This window comes from Nerophis ophidion, linkage group LG11 (assembly GCF_033978795.1).
Source record: "Nerophis ophidion isolate RoL-2023_Sa linkage group LG11, RoL_Noph_v1.0, whole genome shotgun sequence".
In the NCBI taxonomy this organism is placed as follows: Eukaryota; Metazoa; Chordata; class Actinopteri; order Syngnathiformes; family Syngnathidae; genus Nerophis; species Nerophis ophidion.
Genome location: NC_084621.1, coordinates 61,329,905 through 61,349,904, shown reverse-complemented (window position 1 = coordinate 61,349,904; position 20,000 = coordinate 61,329,905). Strand labels below are relative to the sequence as shown.

The 20,000-nt window shown below is 40.1% G+C and overlaps 1 protein-coding gene across 2 annotated transcripts in view; it reads right to left on the bottom strand.

Moving 5' to 3' along the window:
• Positions 1 to 20,000, bottom strand: part of sybu (syntabulin (syntaxin-interacting)) — a 46,644-nt gene that overhangs the window by 18,936 nt on the left and 7,708 nt on the right. Inside the window, exons 2-4 of one of the 2 annotated variants that reach the window (XM_061916405.1) lie at positions 13,961 to 14,005; positions 13,509 to 13,695; positions 7,796 to 7,996 (exon numbers count right to left, since the gene is read on the bottom strand). In XM_061916405.1, coding sequence (XP_061772389.1) covers positions 7,796 to 7,996; positions 13,509 to 13,695; positions 13,961 to 13,984 — 412 coding nt within the window. In that variant the 5' untranslated portion in view covers positions 13,985 to 14,005. The remainder of the gene's footprint in view (positions 1 to 7,795; positions 7,997 to 13,508; positions 13,696 to 13,960; positions 14,006 to 20,000) is intronic. The other variant, XM_061916407.1, reaches the window with a different exon arrangement.

Here is a 20,000-nt window from a genome sequence, read left to right as displayed (position 1 = left end):
GATGGATGGATGGATGGATGGATGGATGGGTTACATTTATATAGCACTTTTTCCAGACATTCATAAAGTGCTTTTAGTGAGAAATGAGAACCCATCATTCATTCACTCCATTCACACTTGATGGTGGTAAACTGCATTTGTTGTGAGATTATAAAAAAACATCTTAAGGATCTTTGAAATACGTATTTTAACATTATGAGAATGAAATAACACACTTCAATCACCTTTACGCTCGATTAATCCAAAAATAATAATGCTGCCTAAAGCTGAGCCAATCAATGGCGACAATACTAAACAGTGCACTTTGATTGGGTTTGTTCTCATTGAGTTAACAATACTACTGTAGTATTGATATGTTTAATCCATTAAACCATTTTAATGCTTAAAAATGCTAAATTCTGGCACAAATATACATCAAATATGCTTTAAAAAAATCCGTGATAGAGTGAAGGTGTACACTCTGAAGTGGTAATAGTGAGGGACAACTGTACAGTATATAATTTTTGTTTTCTGTATTTATTTAATAAAATAAAAATCCATCCATCCATCAATTTTCTACCGCTTATTCCCTTTCGGGAACGCGGGGGGCGCTGGTGCCTATCTCAGCTACAATCGGGCGGAAGGCGGGGTACACCCTGGACAAGTCGCCACCTCATCGCAGGGCCAACACAGATAGACAGACAACATTCACACTCACATTCACACACTAGGGCCAATTTAGTGTTGCCAATCAACCTATCCCCAGGTGCATGTCTTTGGAAGTGGGAGGAAGCCGGAGTACCCGGAGGGAACCCATGCATTCATGGGGAGAACATGCAAACTCCACACAGAAAGATCCCGAGCCTGGATTTGAACCCAGGACTGCAGGACCTTCGTATTGTGAGGCAGACGCACTAACCCCTCTGCCACCGTGAAGCCATATATAAAAAAAGTATCAAAATTCGCCAACATACTTTGACTTTTCATTATGCGTCCCTTGGTGGACAAAGTTTGGACACCCGCTGTCCTATTTATATATGCTGTATAAATTATGTTTTAAAGGTACTATGTTATCGTGCAACACTACAATAGAATAGTATAGAATACAATGCATTTTATAGTCACTATATGTACAATGAGATTAAAAGCAGCTCCTTCTCCGATGCAAACATGCACCAGAAAACAAATACATGGACAAAAAAAATAAAAAATAAAGATAAAACATAAATAGTGTTATTAAATACAGACAACAATTACGATAAGAAAAATAAACAGGCACATTGTTCTGACTATATAAAAGGAATGTGTGGGTTAGTGCACATTCAGTAATGAATATAAATACTGCACAGATTGAATGGTTTGACATGAGCGGATACTCCAGAATGAGAGTTATGAAACAAAGCAAATTGTATGATATTTCACAGTAATCATTGTGGGAAAGATGTATCGGATAAATGTTATAAATGAAGATAAATGGTATGACATTATACAGTAACACCGTGCTAATCACTACCTGGCAGCAAGAGTGCTAGTCGCAAGGTAAATAAAATGCTAACATGAATATAATGATATAAATCTAGTCAAGGTTTCTGTAGTTTATCCGTTATACAGTGTTCGATACCGGGGTAAAGCGGAATATATGTTAGGTCAGAAAAAAACACAGAGGCTATTTCATCCCGATAAGCCTGTTTTGAAACAGGCTTGAAGGGATGAAATAGCCCGTGTTTTTCCCTAACCTAATGTATAATAATATAAATGTGTTCATGTTGTTTTATTTTATTCAAGTTTTTATTTATTTTTGATTTTCTATTTACGTGAATGTACTTTTTTGTATGGGGCTGCATGGCCTAGATCAGTGGTTCTCAAATGGGGGTCCTTGAAGGTATGCCAAAGGGTATGTGAGATTTTTTTTAAATATTCTAAAAATAGCAACAATTCAAAAATCCTTTGTAAATATATTTATTGAATAATACTTAAACAAAATAGGAAATATGTTGACAGCTAGATTTTTTTGTGGACATGTTCCATAAATATTGATGTTAAAGATTTCTTTATTTGTGAAGAAATGTTTAGAATTAAGTCCATGAATCCAGATGGATCTCTATTACAATCCCCAAGAGGTTACTTTAAGTTGATGATTACTTCTATGTGTAGACATATTTATTTATAATTGAATCCTTTGTGTATTTTTCAACAAGTTTTTAGTTATCTTTGTATATTTTTTTCCAAATAGTTCAAGAAAGACCACTACAAATGAGCAATATTTTGCACTGTTATACAATTTAATAAATCAGAAACTGATGACATAGTGCTGAATTTTACTTCTTTATCTCTTTTTTTCAACCAAAAATGATTTGCTCTGATTAGGGGGTACTTGAATTAAAAAAATGTTCACAGGGGGTACATCACTGAAAAAAGGTTGAGAACCACTGGCCTAGATAGTAGAGCGGCCATGTCAGCAACTCGAGGGTTCCAGGTCCTATTTACTCTTGTTGTGTCTTTAGGCAAGATACTTCACCTTTGCTGCTGGTGGGTCGCGGTAAACCTATTGCATTGCAGCTTTGTGTGAATGTGGTGTATCATGTAAAGCAGTGGTCCCCAACCATCGGGCCGCGGAATAATTTTTTAACAAAACACAATATACACTTACAGTTAGTGCAAAAACCACGAAAACCTCCCTTTTTCATGACCAAAACGTCCCTTTTTTATGACAAAGAAGAAAAAAAAAAAGGACACGCCCCCCCCCAAACCCCCCACCCCCCGGTAAATTATTAAGCGTTGACCGGTCCGCGGATACAAAAAGGTTGGGGACCACTGATGTAAAGCGCTTTGAGTAACATTCCAGGTATAGCACAGTGCTATATACACAGCCCAAAACCAGTAAAGTTGGCACATTGTGTAAATTGTAAATGAGAACCTTCCATCCATCCATCCATTTTCTACCGCTTATTCCCTTTTGGGGTCGCTGGCGCCTATCTCAGCTACAATCGGGCGGAAGGCTGGTTACACCCAGGACAAGTCGCCTCCTCATCGCAGTAAATGAGAACCTATATAACCTATATTCAATTGAATAGATTGCAAAAACATGATACCTAACGTTCAAAATGTTAAACATTATTTTTTTTTGCAAACATTAGCTCATTTGTAATTTGATGCCTGCAACATGTTTCAAAAAAGCTGGCACAAGTGGCAAAAAAGAGGAATGCTCATCAAACACGCCCAGGTTACCCACGTCGAAAACATGGGCAACTTACACATCTGTGAAGGCACCAATATTGATGAAAGGTCCATACAGGTTTTGGAGCAACATATGTTGCCATTCAAACAACGTTATCATGGACGCCCCTGCTTATTTCAGCAAGACAATGCCAAGCCACGTGTTACAACAGCATGGCTTCATAGTAAAAGAGTGCGGGTACTAGACTGGCCTGCCTGTAGTCCAGACCTGTCTCCCATTGAAAATGTGTGGCGCATTATGAAGCGTAAAATACGACAACGGAGACCCCAAACTGTTGAACAACTTAACTTGGGGCGGCATGGCTCTGTTGGTAGGGTGGCCGTGCCAGCAACTTTAGGGTTGCAGGTTCGATTCCCGCTTCCGCCATCCTAGTCACTGCCGTTCTGTCCTTGGGCAAGACACTTTACCCACCAGCTCCCAGTGCCACCCACACTGGTTTAAATGTAACTTAGATATTGGGTTTCACTATGTAAAGCGCTTTGAGTCACTCGAGAAAAGCGCTATATAAATACAATTCACTTCACTTCACTTAAGCTGTACATCAGGAGTGCCCACACTTTTTCTGCAGGCGAGCTACTTTTCAATTGACCAACTCGAGGGGATGTACCTCATCTATATATATCATTTATATTTATTTATTTATTTATGAAAAAGACATTTTTGTAAACAAGTTAAATGTGTTTAATGATAATACAAGCATGTGTAACACATATAGATGTCTTTATTTCACAAAGACAAGAATATAAGTTGGTGTATTACCTGATTCTGATGACTTGCATTGATTGGAATCAGACAGTAATGATGATAACGCCCACATTTTCAAATGGAGGAGAAAAAAAGTTGTCCTTTCTGTACAATACCACATGAAAGTGGTTGGTTTTTGGCATCTAATTCATCCAGCTTCCATACACTTTACAAGAAAAACATTGGCGGCAAATTCCGTAGCTTGCTTGATTGACATTCACGGCACCCGAGGGTCTTGTGAGATGACGCTGGCTGCTGCCAGTTCATTATTATGAAAAAATGACAGAGAGGAAGGCGAGAAACACTTTTTATTTCAACAGACTTTCGCGCCGTCCCTTCCGTCAAAACTCTAAAGGCCGACTGCACATTTCCTATCTTCACAATAAAAGCCCTGCTTCATGCTGCCTGCGCTAACAAAATAAGAGTCTCGGAAAGCTGGCGTGCACAAGTGATGTGCACGCCAGCTTTCTGAGGGATCGCTTGTGCACGCCAGTTTTCCGAGACTCTGTATTTAGTTAGCGCAGGCAGCATGAAGCAGGGCTTTTATTGTGAAGATAGGAAATTTGCAGTCGGCCTTTAGAGTTTTGACGGAAGGTACGACGCGAGAGTCTGTTGAAATAAAAAGTGTTTCTCGCCTTCCTCTCGGTCATATTTTCATAATAATGATCTTGCAGCAGCCAGCGTCATCTCACAAGACCCTCCGGTACCGTGAATGTCATTTAAGTGACGTCTTGGTGAAGATTGATGATCACTAATTTTTAGGTCTATTTTTTTAAAAAGCCTGGCTGGAGATCGACTGACACACCCCCCGCGGTCGACTGGTAGCTCGCGATCGACGTAATGGGCACCCCTGGTGTACATCAAGCAAGAATGGGAAATAATTCCACCTGAAAAGCTTAGAAAAAGGATCTCCTCAGTTCCCAAACGTTACCCAAACTTTTTTGCAATGTCCTGCTGCCATTAAATTCTAAGTTGTTGAGTATTTGCAAAAAAAAAAAACAAGTTTCCCAATATGTCCATTAAATATCTTGTCTTTACAGTATATTCTATTAAGTTGGCTGTGCTGGCTGGTAGTTTTTCCCTGCAACGGTGTTTAGGTAGGATTAAGGTTTTAATTATTTTAAAGCAGGATCAAAAATACAAAACTGAGGACGCTAACAGGCGTGGAGCTAAAAAAAACAAAATGTCACAAAGGGTGAAAAACGAGGAATGCTAGTGTGTAGAAAAATCACTAGAGTGAGGAGGGAAAAAAACAGGAGAATGCAATAGCAAACATTGGCCCAGCAACTAATGCTGGGTGACAGAAAACTATAAAGGGGAGTGATTAACCAAAACACCTTGTGGGAACACTAATTGCTGAACAATGACAGGTGAGGACAGTCAGTGCCCATGGAAACCAATAGGAAAGAGGGTGCACAAACAGGAAAACTACCAAACATAAATCATGCCATGACCCGGGTGACGGATCATGACAATATTCAATTTAATAGAAATTGAAAAGGATTTGGAAATCATTGTATTCTGTTTTTGGTTACAAACTACACAACATGCCAACTTCACTGTTTTTTTATTTTTTATTCCTAACCATCCATCCATCCATTTTCTACCGCTTATTCCCTTTTCGGGTCGCGGGGGGCGCTGGCGCCTATCTCAGCTACAATCAGGCGGAAGGCGGGGTACACCCTGGACAAGTCGCCACCTCATCGCAGGGCCAACACAGATAGACAGACAACATTCACACTCACATTCACACACTAGGCCCAATTTAGTGTTGCCAACCAACCTATCCCCAGGTGCATGTCTTTGGAAGTGGGAGGAAGCCGGAGTACCCGGAGGGAACCCACGCATTCACGGGGAGAACATGCAAACTCCACACAGAAAGATCCCGAGCCTGGATTTGAACCCAGGACTGCAGGACCTTCGTATTGTGAGGCAGACGCACTAACCCCTCTGCCACCGTGAAGCCCTATTCCTAACCATTTACCATTCAATTTAAGTAGTGTGGCCATGCCAGTGCCATTTTTGAACTACATTATTGTGTGTTGGATTAATTACATGTAAATGTGTGGACAAATTGCGGTAGGAATATACAAAAAAAAAAAATAAAAACAAAAGTGCAATCCACCAAATATTATACAACCCCCCTGCAATACCTCTGCGGACCCTCGAGGTGTCGCGGCCCCCCTGTTGCCGACAGTTTAGAGCAGGGGTCGGGAACCTTTTTGGCTGAGAGAGCCATGAAAGCCAAATATTTCAAAATGTATTTCCGTGAGAGCCGAAGTGAATTATACTTATATAGCTCTTTTCTCTAGTGACTCAAAGCGCTTTTACATGGTGAAACCCAAAAATCTAAGTTACTTTTAAAGCAGTGTGGGTGACACTGGGAGCAGGTGGGTAAAGGGTCTTGCCCAAGGACACAACGGCAGTGACTAGGATGGCGGAAGCGGGGATCGAACCTGGAACCCTCAAGTTGCTGGCACGCTCGCTCTACCTACCGAGCTATACCGCCCCGATATGATATTTTTCAACACTGAATACAACTAAATGCGTGCATTTTTAAGTAAGACCAACATTTTTAGAGTATAATAAGTCTCTTTTTCTTTTTAATAACATTGTTATTCTAAAGCTAACCAATAATAAATATAATACTTTTTCTACTGCGTCCAATGCTGGGGTCCAAGGGACATACATTTTTTCGGCAGACATTGTCAGGGCATTATTGGCCATGACACATGTGCCTATAATACGAACCAAAACAACAATAAAAACTAACATATGTTTGAAGGCTTTAAACTAGGAATAAAAACTTCAGTTGTTTGTGTCAACATTTCAATGTTTTCTTCTTACGTTATAACTTTTTGCTCGTTTTTTTTATTCTTACTGTCAATTTTATTTCTACAATTTTCCACAAAAGTCAAGGTCCAGATTTTAGCTATACCGCCCCGATATAATATTTTTCAACACTGAATACAACTAAATGCGTGCATTTTTAAGTAAGACCAACATTTTTAGAGTATAATAAGTCTCTTTTTAATAACATTGTTATTCTAAAGCTGACCAATAATAAATATAATACCTCTTACCATTAATGCGACATCTTGAACAGGTGCGATAGAAAACGGATGGTTGGATTAAAATGCATGTGTCACACGGTGACGTGTTCTGGTCAGGGTTTGTTCTCTCGGAATGCAGAATGGACGGCTCCGGACGACAGCGTGAGGTAGGAGATGATAATTTAATCATAATATTACCAAAAGACAGAAACAAACCAAGGAAAAACGTGCCGATCGCACGGGAAACTAAGATAGCAGCTTAGCACAGGATCAAGGTCAGGAATCATGGGCAGGAATAAACCATCATGATAGTCGCATACCGCAAACAATAAAGCCATAAATAAATAACTCTCTGATTAGTGCTCAACAGCAGGTGAACCTGCAGAGCACTAATCAGAGGCAGGTGAAACCAACTAGTACCCATGGAAACCAAAACAAAACACCCAATGTGCACAAAACAGGAACCAAGGGAGTCCAAAACCAACAGAAGATGACTAAACAAAACATGATCCGGATCACGGATCATGACAGCATGAAAATGTTTTATAATTTGAACGTTATTTTTAACACTGTGATTACCAGCGGAATTATTCATTACTTATCGTGTTAAGCAATGTCAGCTAAGATTTATCCGCATCTGTCTCTAGAGCCATAGGTTCCCTACACCTGGTTTAGAGCCAGAATGAGGTAATTGCTGACGTATATTTTCACAGTTGTAAGAGCTTCATGCTGTGTAAGATTTGACCATTACTGATGTCATGCTTCTATTGCCCGTTCTCACCTCGAGCTTTCACGGCAGGCCTCAGCTCCTTCTTGTGTTTCGGCGCACTCCGTGGTTCACGGCTCCCCTCCGTCATCACTCGCACCCTCTTCACTTTGGTCTTGCGCTCGGGGAGTGTTGGGGAGCTGTGGGCACTCTGCTCTGAGCCTGGCGGGGTTTTGGAGGGGGACACAGACTGACTAGTGGGGCAGCCGGTGTCATCTATATTGTAGATATAGGCACACACATCATAATAACCAAGAACGTCTTGTAGCTTTGTTAAAAGCTGTCTCATTCTGCCAAGGAGGTTGATTTATTGCACATGAAATATGTAAATAAATGATCAGGATTGATAGATGAAAGATGATGAGTATAATAGTGATTATGCTAAAACAAGAGGGTTCATCACATGTTTGGTTAACCTTTTTGAACAAGTCGAGCATGCTTTTATTTCAAGTGGCCTGGACTACTGCAATGCACTTTATGCTGGCATTAGCCAAAAAGCTCTCTCCCGGTTGCAGTTAGTCCAGAACGCGGAAGCAGGACTTTTAACAGGGGCCAGGAAACGCCAGCATATAACCCCAATCCTTCAGAGTTTGCACTGGCTCCCTGTTCATTTTAGAATTGATTTTAAAACATTGCTGTTTGTTTTTAAATCTTTACATGGACTGGCACCTCAATTCATCTCGGACCTCATCCAAATTTACATTCCTGCGGTCTGAGGTCTGACCAAGACCAGACTTAAGACCAGGGGAGACAGGGCCTTCTCTGTGGTCGGCCCTAAGCTCTGGAACACTCTGCCCCTCCATGTTCAAACTGCTTCCACAGTGGAGTGTTTTAAGTCTCATCTTAAGACCCACTTTTATTCTTTGGCTTTTAACACTACGTGAGTTGTGTGGTCCTCTGTCCTCTGTTGTCCTCTGTGTTTTTTATACACTTTGATTTCCATTTTACTGTTTTAATTGATTTTATCCTTTAAAATAGTTTTCAATCACATTTGTTTTTATATCGTTTTTTTCAATATTGGTTTTCTATTTATTTATTTTTTGTTTTAATTCAGTCGTTGGTGGAGCATAATATAGTTTTTTTAATATTGTTTTTAACATGGCTGTGCAGCCCTTTGGAAACGTTATTGTTGTTTAAATGTGCTATATAAATAAAGTGGATAGGATTGGATTGGTCATACAGTGAAACATTGATTTACGAAGCCCTCATTGTACAAACGTTTCAATTAAAGAACCACAGACCGAATTAAAATATGCTTTCTTGTAACCACCTTGTCTCGGGTGAACGAATATTACACCCATACTTGCCAACCTTGAGACCTCAGATTTCGGGAGGTGGGGGGCGTGGTTGGGGGCGTGGTTAAGAGGGGAGGGGTATGTTTACAGCTGTTTTGTGCGCAGTTGTGCACAGCACTTTCTAAAGTAGATGTCATTGTCACATATGCATGATTGATTGATTGATTGAACCTTTAAATAGTAGATTGCCCTGTACAGTACATATTCCGTACAATTGACCATTAAATGGTAACACCCGAATAAGTTTTTCAACTTGTTTAAGTTGGGGTCCACGTTAATCAATTAATGGTACAAATATATACTATCAGCATAATACAGTCATCACACAAGTTAATCATCATAGTATGTACATTGAATTATTTACAATCCGGGGGATGGGATGAGGAGATTTGGTTGATATCAGTACTTCAGTCATCAACAATGGCATCAACAGGGAAATGGACTTTGAAACAGTGTAGGTGTGACTTAGTAGGATATGTACAGCCAGCAGAGAACATAGTGAGTTCAGATAGCATAAGAACAAGTATATACATTAGAAATACATTCGATTATTTACATTACGTTATTTACAATCCGGGGAGATGGGATGTGAATGTAGGAGGATTAGTAAAGGGTTGAAGTTGCCTGGAGGTGTTGTGGTGCATGTACAGTAGATGGCAGTATGGTCCTGTTTAAGAGTGTCACATGCTGTTTACGGCAGACGAACTGCCTTACGGTAGAGTGGTAGACGTAAACGTGACTGCTGTTGTTGTGTGTTGTTACTGCGCTGGGAGAACGTTAATAGATAGATGGATAGATAGCACTTTATTTATTCCGTCAGGAGAGTTCCTTCAGGAAAATTAAAATTTTCAGCACAATCCCATTCAAGATCAGACAAACATTACAGGGAGACAGAACAGGATCGCTGACGGGTCTGCCGGCTTCCAGCGCCCCTTACAAAAAAGATGACATACAGGTAAACAAGGGGGATGGGGGGGGATGAAGAAAAAAAAAAAATAGAACATTAAGATAAAATAAAAAAATCGGTCTTAGCCAAGGCCCTGGAGTGGGGGTGCAGACTGAGGCCAAGGGAAAAAAAAAACAAAAAAAAAACAACTCATAGCCATAGTACACATCCCTCTTACATGTGTGTAAGAGGGAAACGTCAAACATCAAAGAACACAGAGGACATTAAAGACATTAAAACAGCAGATACAACCAGACACTTCTACATACAGCTATGAATAAAAAGTAAAATAAACATATCCACTGTGGTGGCCTCTGCGGTGTTCCACGCCATCGTCTGCTGGGGAGGAGGGAGCATGGCCAGAGACAGAAGCAGACTGAAACTGCCTAACAATAAACCCACATAAGAAACCAAGAACTCGCCCTCGATCATTCTACAGTTATAACGTCATTGGGCAGACACGCTCTCAGACACGTCACTCAGGTCCTCATGGAGCTGGAGGGGGCGTGGCCTCCAGCTCCGCCTGAATTTCGGGAGATTTTCGGGATAAAAATTTGTCCCGGGAGGTTTTCGGGAGAGGCGCTGAATTTCGGGAGTCTCCCGGAAAATACGGGAGGGTTGGCAAGTATGGTTACACCCACCCATTGTGTGACTCGGAAAGGAGCCATTTTGTGCCCGGCAGCACAGTCAGTACAGTTTTACGGTTAGTCACTGTGTTAGGTGCTACGTTGTGCACTTTTTAAATGTTTTTGAGCCTTTTTACGGCATTTTTCTAGTTTTGTTTGCTTGATATGACTCCAAAAAAGAAATAGACCACTAATGTGTGATTTGAAACATTCAGTATGTATGGCACTGTCAACAATGCCTCCACACCTTCGTTCCGATACACGCCAAAAAGATTTACCGACAAGGTAAAGTGGATCATCGTTGTAGCGACCCGAGTGTCAAAGTTAAGGAGTGTTGTGATTTCGAACTGTGGTTGCACCACAAGGCTAGTGACAGTGTGTCGGCTGCAATGAGGACAGTTCAGCTTGACTTTGTTAAGAAATAGAAAGTTGATCCATTATCCTCTTATTATGTTTGTTTGATATAGTGTACTGTATAGCACTTTGTAGTATGTTCAAAGTGTACAAAGTTTCTGTCTTTCTTTTTTCTTTTCATAGTTTATTTCGAACATGTGCACATTTACAACACAATACATCACACAGCTTTATATCACCTTACATCTCCTTATGTCCGAAAAGGAATAGGAAGAAGCAAAGCTTATTTAATCCTACCCCTTTCCCACGTCACAGTGCCCACAAATATATACATTCATCTACTGACTCTCCTTACAGCAAAATAGCAAAATGACATCCGTGAATGAGTAATACAACAGTTCCGTAACATGTGATTAATTATTCAGTCATTACCAACATACTGAGATGAAGAATATCTTATTTTCAATAAGGTTGAAAGTGTTTCTCATAATTCTTTATCTTTGTACTTTGTAAGCACTATTAATTTGAACATCCTCTTAAAGTGGATCATATCAGTACAATGTTAATTTCTTTACTTAATCCATTCCATAATTTAATTCCACATACTGATATGCTAAAGGTTTTAAGTGTTGTACGTGCATACAAAGGTTTTAAATTAGATTTTCCTCTAAGGTTATATTTCTCCTCTTTAGTTGAGAAGAATTGTTGTACATTCTTTGGTAGCAGGTTATAATTTGCTTCGTACATCATTTTAGCTGTTTGCAATTTTATCAAATCATCGAGCTTTAATATTTTTGACTCAATAACTAAAGGGTTTGTATGTTCTCTATATCCAACGTTATGTATTATTCTAATTGATCTTTTTTGTAACACAGTTAACGAATGTAGCGCACATTTGTAGTTGTTTCCCCATATTTCTGCACAATAACTCAGATATGGTAACACTAGCGAGCAGTAGAGAATATAAAGTGACTTTTGGCCCAGGACATATTTTGCTTTATTCATTATTGAAATATTTTTTGCCACCGTATGTTGTATGTTTTGTATGTGAGATGTCCAGTTCATTTTATCATCTATCAATACTCCCAAAAATCTGGTTTCTTTTACCCTTTCAATATCTACTCCGTCTATTTGTATTCGTGTCTGATGCTCTTTTCTACTATTACCAAATACTCATTAATTTAATTTTACTGAGTTGTTTTTATCAAACCATTTTTTTAAATTTGTTCATTTCTTCCATTATTATTTGTTTTATCTTCTGTGTGTTCTCTCCTGAACAGAAAGCAGTTGTGTCGTCTGCAAATAAAACAAACTTCAAGTCCTTTGTAACTTTACAAATGTCGTTTATATAAAGTTTAAACAATATTGGTCCCAGTATTGATCTCTGGGGTACACCACAAGATATATCCAACCGTGTTAACATGTTTTCACCCATCTTCTCATATAGCTTCCTGTTGGTTAAATAGCTTCTTGCCCAGTTCAATACCAACTTCAAGTTCTTTGTAACTTTACAAATGTCGTTTGTATAAAGATTGAACAGTTTGACCCAAATATGGACTTTTGTCGATGCTGAAACCCATAGTTCATGTTTACATTGTTTCTTATAGACAAATCTGATGTGGGATCTGAACCGAGGATGTTGTTGTGGTTTGTGCAGCCCTTTGAAACACTTGAATTGATTAACGTGGACCCCGACTTAAACAAGTTGAAAAACTTATTCGGGTGTTACCATTTAGTGGTCAATTGTACGGAATATTTACCGAACTGTGCAATATACTAATACAAGTCTCACTCGATCAAAATTCAATGTAACTTATCTTTGCATGTTCGAAATAAACCAAACTACGTGAATGCGCCACACACAACGTTGATGTGTTTAAAACACTCACCATTAGTGGTCGGTAGATACCAATGCTTCCATCGATGAATTCTGTCAACATTTCGGCGTGTGGCGTCTCGTAAGAGCGACCCAACTTGTGTAAACAAGTCCCCGCCAATAATTTAAAATCGCGCATGAATGAAGATCGTCTTTGTTACGTCACTCATGACGTCATTTTCTCTTTCAAGGCCGATAAGGCAAAGGTCAGGTGACTTCCGGCCGTTAATCAAAACAGGGCGGATGCTAATTTGCTAGTACTTACTATGTCACTTTATCAGATGCTCTGTCCTGTCGCCCACTACAACCAAGCGTTTGAGTTCCGTTTTTGTTTTCTAACTCTTCATCTAATACTACGTAGATGAATAAACTGAGTTTAATTTCAGTAAGTAGAAACACTAACTCGTCGGAGTAGCGTGCTAGCTACCATACAATCAATTAATCAATCAATTGTGATTTAGGGCTATATAAATAAACATTGACTGATTGATTGATTGATTGAGATCTGCTTAGTGTAAACTAAATCAAGGTTTCATTGTACTTTCCCCCAGCTTGCTCCATTAAAGGTGTTGGTTGGTACACTACAGGTAATATAGATATAGTATCCTTTAACCGAAGCCGAAGTTCTTACCTGAGTAAAAACTGTTGGTGCTGATTGTCCTCTTGGAGTGATCTGAGCTGACATCACACTCTTTGCCCTCCTCCTCTGACAAAGGGGAGTCAGAAGGAGGCGTCCCTTTGCCCTTTGGCTGAAAAGGATGGAGGACCAAACGTGGGATGCGGCTGCGAGGGCTGCCTTTCTCAGGCGACTTCTTTTCCTGTCCAATGGAAAATACTGATCGTTACCAAAGCGGCGCATGATAAAATGTTGTTCTGACAGAAAACACAGAACAATTCAGCATTACTTACTTCAATTGGTTGTCTTATTAAATCATTAAGTCAACAAGTTTGTATTTTGGCAAAGTGTATACATAGCCAGTGGCATTCCCTAGGGGGCGCTATAAGGATGAGGGTATGAACGTAGATTCAAATGCCCTCTGCTAAGTGACTATAAGGGCAATCAACTCTTAAATCAGGACTAACCTCATATTCTTGGAACGGACCCATGTTTGAGGTGTTGTGCTCTCACTGATAAAAACACACAAAAAGAAAGATTACACACAAAAATAAATATCATGTGGCGCTGTAAGGATAGTCGGACATTGGAACAAAGGACAAAGACCCCGCTTGGGTCGTTCCACACACACACTCAGAGAAGTACTCGCTCAGCCTGGTACAGATGGCACAGAAAGAAAAAAGCCAACCCTAATCGATACACAATAACTGATTTACTAAGATCCAAATACCACGTGCTAAAGAACGTGTGCAATCTTTCAAAGAGCGTGTAGTATAAGTGGGCGTGTTGCGTGCGATCTACTAACACTGCACGTACTATTCATACCTGGTGCCCACCGCCATATTTAAATTAGGTTTTCATTGTGAAAACACTTGGTTATTTACTTCACATCCATATCAAACAAGCAGCAGACACGTAACAGTTTTTATTGGCATTTTAGAAGCAGAAAAAAAAGTACTTTTGCACACAAAAAATGCACTTTTTTTTCGTAGAGGAGATATGTTAACAACATCCATCCATCCATTTTCTACCGCTTATTCCCTTTCGGGGCCTCGGGGGGCGCTGGCGCCTATCTCAGCTACAATCGGGCGGAAGGCGGGGTACACCTTGGACAAGTCGCCACCTCATCGCAGGGCCAACACAGATAGACAGACAACATTCACACTCACATTCACACACTAGGGCCCATTTAGTGTTGCCAATCAACCTATCCCCAGGTGCATGTCTTTGGAAGTGGGAGGAAGCCGGAGTACCCGGAGGGAACCCACGCATTCACGGGGAGAACATGCAAACTCCACACAGAAAGATCCTCAGCCTGGAATTGAACCCAGGACTGCAGGACCTTCGTATTGTGAGGCAGACGCACTAACCCCTCTGCCACGGTGAAGCCCGTTAACAACATATATTCTAAATAAAAAAATGAATGCCATGAAAAACAAACAAATACTAAAACACCTTAATTGAATTATTTTTATTCAGCCCCTTAACTCACCCAGCATGTAGCTATAAAATTATAAAAGTATCTTTCTTAATAGACGGACCATGCAAATATGTTGACAGACACATTCTCTGTTCTCATCAGTATTTGCAGAATGAGTACAGCGCAAACACCGACCCTGCAGCCGTGTGCGTGAGTATCACTTTGCACCTACTTTTCAGACGGGTTAAATAAAATGCTAAATAGTGCTGCATATTAATAAAAACTAAGCTGCAAAATGGATCGCCTTATTCTGCTCACTCGACACACACAATCCACTTTGCACACGTTTGATATATCAGCTGTGGGTTTGCTGTCAAGATTGCACGTGTAAATCAGCTCCAAATTGTGACAATGTTTGAGATTTTTACAGATCAACATGATTACTTGTGCTGTTGATAGTCAAACGCATCACATTGAAACTTTCTATTTTTTATCATTTAAAGTAATAAGGCACTACACTCAATAGGATATGGAACAAATCAGAAGTTTCTTATGTTTTAAATTGGATTAGATTAGATAGTACTTTATTTATTCCTTTTGGAGAGTTCCTTCAGGAAAATTAAAATTTTCATTACAATCCCATTCAAGATCAGACAAACATTACAAGGAGACAGAACAGGATCGCTGACGGGTCTGCCGGCTTCCAGCGCCCCTTACAAAAAAGGTGAGATACAGGTAAACAAGTGGGGGAGGGGGAAGGGAGAAAAAATAGAAGATTAAAATAAAATACAATTAAATTAAAAAATCAGTCTAAGCCTGGGCCCTGGAGAGGGGGTCCAGATTGAGCCCAAGGGAAAAAAAAAAAACAACAACAATTGATAGCCATAGTACACATCCCTCTCACATGTGTGTAAGAGGGAAACATCAGACATCAAAGGACATGAAAGACATTAAAGCAGCGGATACAACCAGCCACTTCTACATACAGCTATGAATAAAAAGTAAAATAAAAATATACACTGTGGTGGTCTCTGCGGTGTTCCACGCCGTCGTCTGCTGGGGTGGAAAGAGCATGGCCAGAGACAGGAGCAGACCCAACAAAGCAACCAAGTTTTACTTGTATATAAATAATCATACAGAACAATAAACACAACAAGAAATAGTCACATGTATATTTTGGAGAAAAAAAACATATTTGGTATGTGGATACTATGAGTTCTCAGTTGTTTTATGTAATACATTTTTTGTTCTTATTAATTTGATATTACTTTTTATTTGAAAGGGGGTTTGAGCCTAAACCTGCAACATCTGGGTAGGAGGTAGGGTAACACCCTGGAGAGTCAATAGAACTTATATGCTGTGTTGGATCCGCTTTGGACTGGACTCTCGCGACTGTGTTGGATCCATTATGGATTGAACTTTCACAGTATCATGTTAGACCCGCTCGACATCCATTGCTTTCCTCCTCTCTAAGGTTCTCATAGTCATCATTGTCACCGACGTCCCACTGGGTCATTATTGTCACCGATGTCCCACTGGGTGTGAGTTTTCCTTGCCCTTATGTGGGCCTACCGAGGATGTCGTGGTGGTCTGTGCAGCCCTTTGAGACACTAGTGATTTAGGGCTATATAAGTAAACATTGATTGATTGATTGATATACAAACACTTGTTTTGCACCAATGGGAAAAACTGTGATGACCTAACATCCAAGTAAAAGAACCCACAATTATCCGATTATGTAAGACGCCATCAAATGAACTCCCCTGATTCCCCTTTCAAAACTGAAAAACAAGGAACAAACATTTCTTATTAATGCTTTGTAGTTAAATAATGCAGAATATTCCTTCACGCTTGAATAAAATTGCCATAATCACGTCACTTCTGTTGGTCTGCTCTGTCTCTCTGCAGCTTAATGGGTCTGTTGCATAAGTGCAGCTGGGATGCACTTTTCTTTAGTCCGGAAATGAGCTTTTTGCACTGATTGGACTCGGCTTTTCTTCATTTCACAAGTTTGTATAGCTATCTGCACCAATATACATTTAATAACAATAAAATGATATGCAATGATGTATTACCATCTAATAGCCTTATCGGGATTGTGCAAAAAACTATGAATTTGAATGGACTTGGAATTGAGGTAGCAAACAGGAAGTATACATATTTGAAGGAACTAGAATTCTAAGGCCAGTTGATAATTTAGGTTACATACATGACTGTTTTACATCCATCCATCCATTTCCTACCGCTTATTCCCTTTCGGGGTCGCGGGGGGCGCTGGCACCTATCTCAGCTACAATCGGGCGGAAGGCGGGGTACACCCTGGACAAGTCGCCCCCTCATCGCAGGGCGACTGTTTTACATATTTCATTGAAATATTAGTAGTGACCTCATGTACACATTTTAGTCTAATGACATCATGTATTTTTCGTCGACCACAAAAACATAAACAGATAATTTAATATAGTGCAATGCGTTTTGTTCGTTGTATAAAATGGTGGGCAAATAACTTAAAAAATATTGTTTACTTCATCCAAATAGAAGGAATCTTTGTTAAATTTAGTAAGCCGAAAAACCTTTGTTGACACACGTGACACTTATTCCTGTTACATGGCTGTACGGAATTTTCCAGAATTGCAATGAATTAAACCCTACTTCCTGTAAATCCATTTAATTTCAAATACAATTTCTCCGAATGAATTGACTTCAAATTCCAAAATCGGTTCATGCACCAGCCTGCGTCCAATGCTGGGGGCCAAGGGACATACATTTTTTCGGCAGACATTGTCAGGGCATTATTGGCCATGACACATGTGCCTATAATAAGAACCAAAACAACAACAAAAACTAACATATGTTTGAAGACTTTAAACTAGGAATAAAGACTTCAGTTGTTTGTGTCAACATTTCAATGTTTTCTTCTTACATTATAACTTTTTGCTCGTTTTTTTTATTCTTACTGTCAATTTTATTTCTACAATTTTCCACAAAAGTCAAGGTCCAGATTTTAGATATCCCTGTTTGACGTATTTCTACATGAAGTGTGACTAGACAGAGAAGTGTCTCCAATATCTCTAAGTAGAGATGTCCGATAGTAGGTTTTTTGTCGATGTTCGATATTCTCCAACTTCTAAATACCGATATCAACCGATACTGATATATACAGTCGTGAAATGAACACATTATTAAGCCTATTTTTGTTGTGAGGCCCTGCTGGATGCATTTAAACAATGTACCAAGGTTTTCCAAAATAAATCAGCTCAATTTATGGAAAAAAATGCCAACATTTATTATTGAAGTCACAAAGTGCATGATTTTTTTTTAACAAGCCTCAAAACAGCAGTTTGGAATTTGGGACATGCTCTCCCTGAGAGAGCATGAGGAGGTCAAGAGGGGCGGGGTTGAGGTGGGGTGGGGGCTTAGGGGGTAGCGAGGGTGTATATTGTAGCGTCCCGGAAGAGTTAGTGCTGCAAGGGTTTCTGGGTATTTGTTCTGTTGTGTTTATGTTTAAAGATTAAGATTAAAGTACCAATGATTGTCACACACACACTAGGTGTGGTGAAATTTGTCCTCTGCATTTGACCCATCACCCTTGATCTGCCCCCCCCCCCCGGGAAGTGAGGGGAGCAGTGGGCAGCACTATGGTGATTTAACCCCCAATTCCAACCCTTGATGCTGAGTGCCAAGCAGGGAGGCAATGGGTCCCATTTTTATATAGTCTTTGGTATGGCTCGGCCAGGGTTTGAACTCACAACCTACCAATCTCAGGGCGGACACTCTAACCACTAGGCCACTGAGTAGGTATGTTGTATGTTGTGTTGCAGTGCGAATGTTCTCCCGAAATGTGTTTGTCATCCTTCTTTAGTGTGGGTTCACAGTGTGGCGCATATTTCTAACGGTGTTAGACTTGTTTACACGGCCACCCTCAGTGTGACCTGTATGGTTGTTGACCAAGTCTGCCAAATGAATACTTGTGTGTGAAAGGCCGTAGGTGTTGTGTGATTGGGCCGGCACGCCAAGGCAGTGCCTTTAAGGTTTATTGAAGCTCTGTACTTCTCCCTAGTTCTGTGTACACAGTGGCGTTTTAAAAAGTAATAAAATTAACTTATTGAAGCCGATATCGATAATTTTGAAACCAATACCGATAACTTCCGATATTACATTTTAAAGCATTTTTCGACTGGCTGTCCGATATTAACGGACATCTCTATCTCTAATACTTCTTAACACAATTGCGAGTCGTGACTCTTGTAAATCAAGGGCTGCAGCTGCACGCTTGTGGAGTTGTTCTGCACGCTTCCACACCTCACTTCTCACAGCAAAGCAAATATACACTTCGCAGGCTTGTGGGGGTGCCCGGCATGTCTGGATCTACACTCCTGGTATTCAATGATCTATTATTACTATTTAATTCTTCGAGTCGTCTTATTATACTGCTGCTTCATTATAAGACGTACATCTCGCCTCTGCCCCCTATAGAGGGGAGGACGTACTGCATTTAATGAGCACTTCTCTAGTCAGATTGAATGTTTTTATTATTTGTGTGATGATGTAATTTGGACATTTTGCATGAGAACCTCTGTTTTTATTATTTGCGGGATGATGTAATTTGGGCACTTTGCATGAGAACCTCCAGCTTGTACCAACCTCTTTCTTCAAAGCACAAAGGATGGTAAAAATAGAACTGTGTGCACTGTGGGAATTAAAGCGCACCTCATCTTGTCAGCTTCTGAAATAGAAGCACTATCTAGGTGGCCTTATGTCACCTACTTTTATTTTAGATTCCACATTCTCCTACAAATTGATAGGTTGATTGGCAACACTAAATTGGCCCTAGTGTGTGAATGTGAGTGTGAATGTTGTCTGTCTATCTGTGTTGGCCCTGCGATGAGGTGGCGACTTGTCCAGGGTGTACCCTGCCTTCCGCCCGATTGTAGCTGAGATAGGCGCCAGCGCCCCCGCGACCCCGAAAGGGAATAAGAGGTAGAAAATGGATGGATGGATGAATATTTATTGCATTAGACACATCAGAATAATTTTAAACATAAAGTAGGGTGAAGCTTTTCCTCTCCCGTTTCCTAGCAACAGTC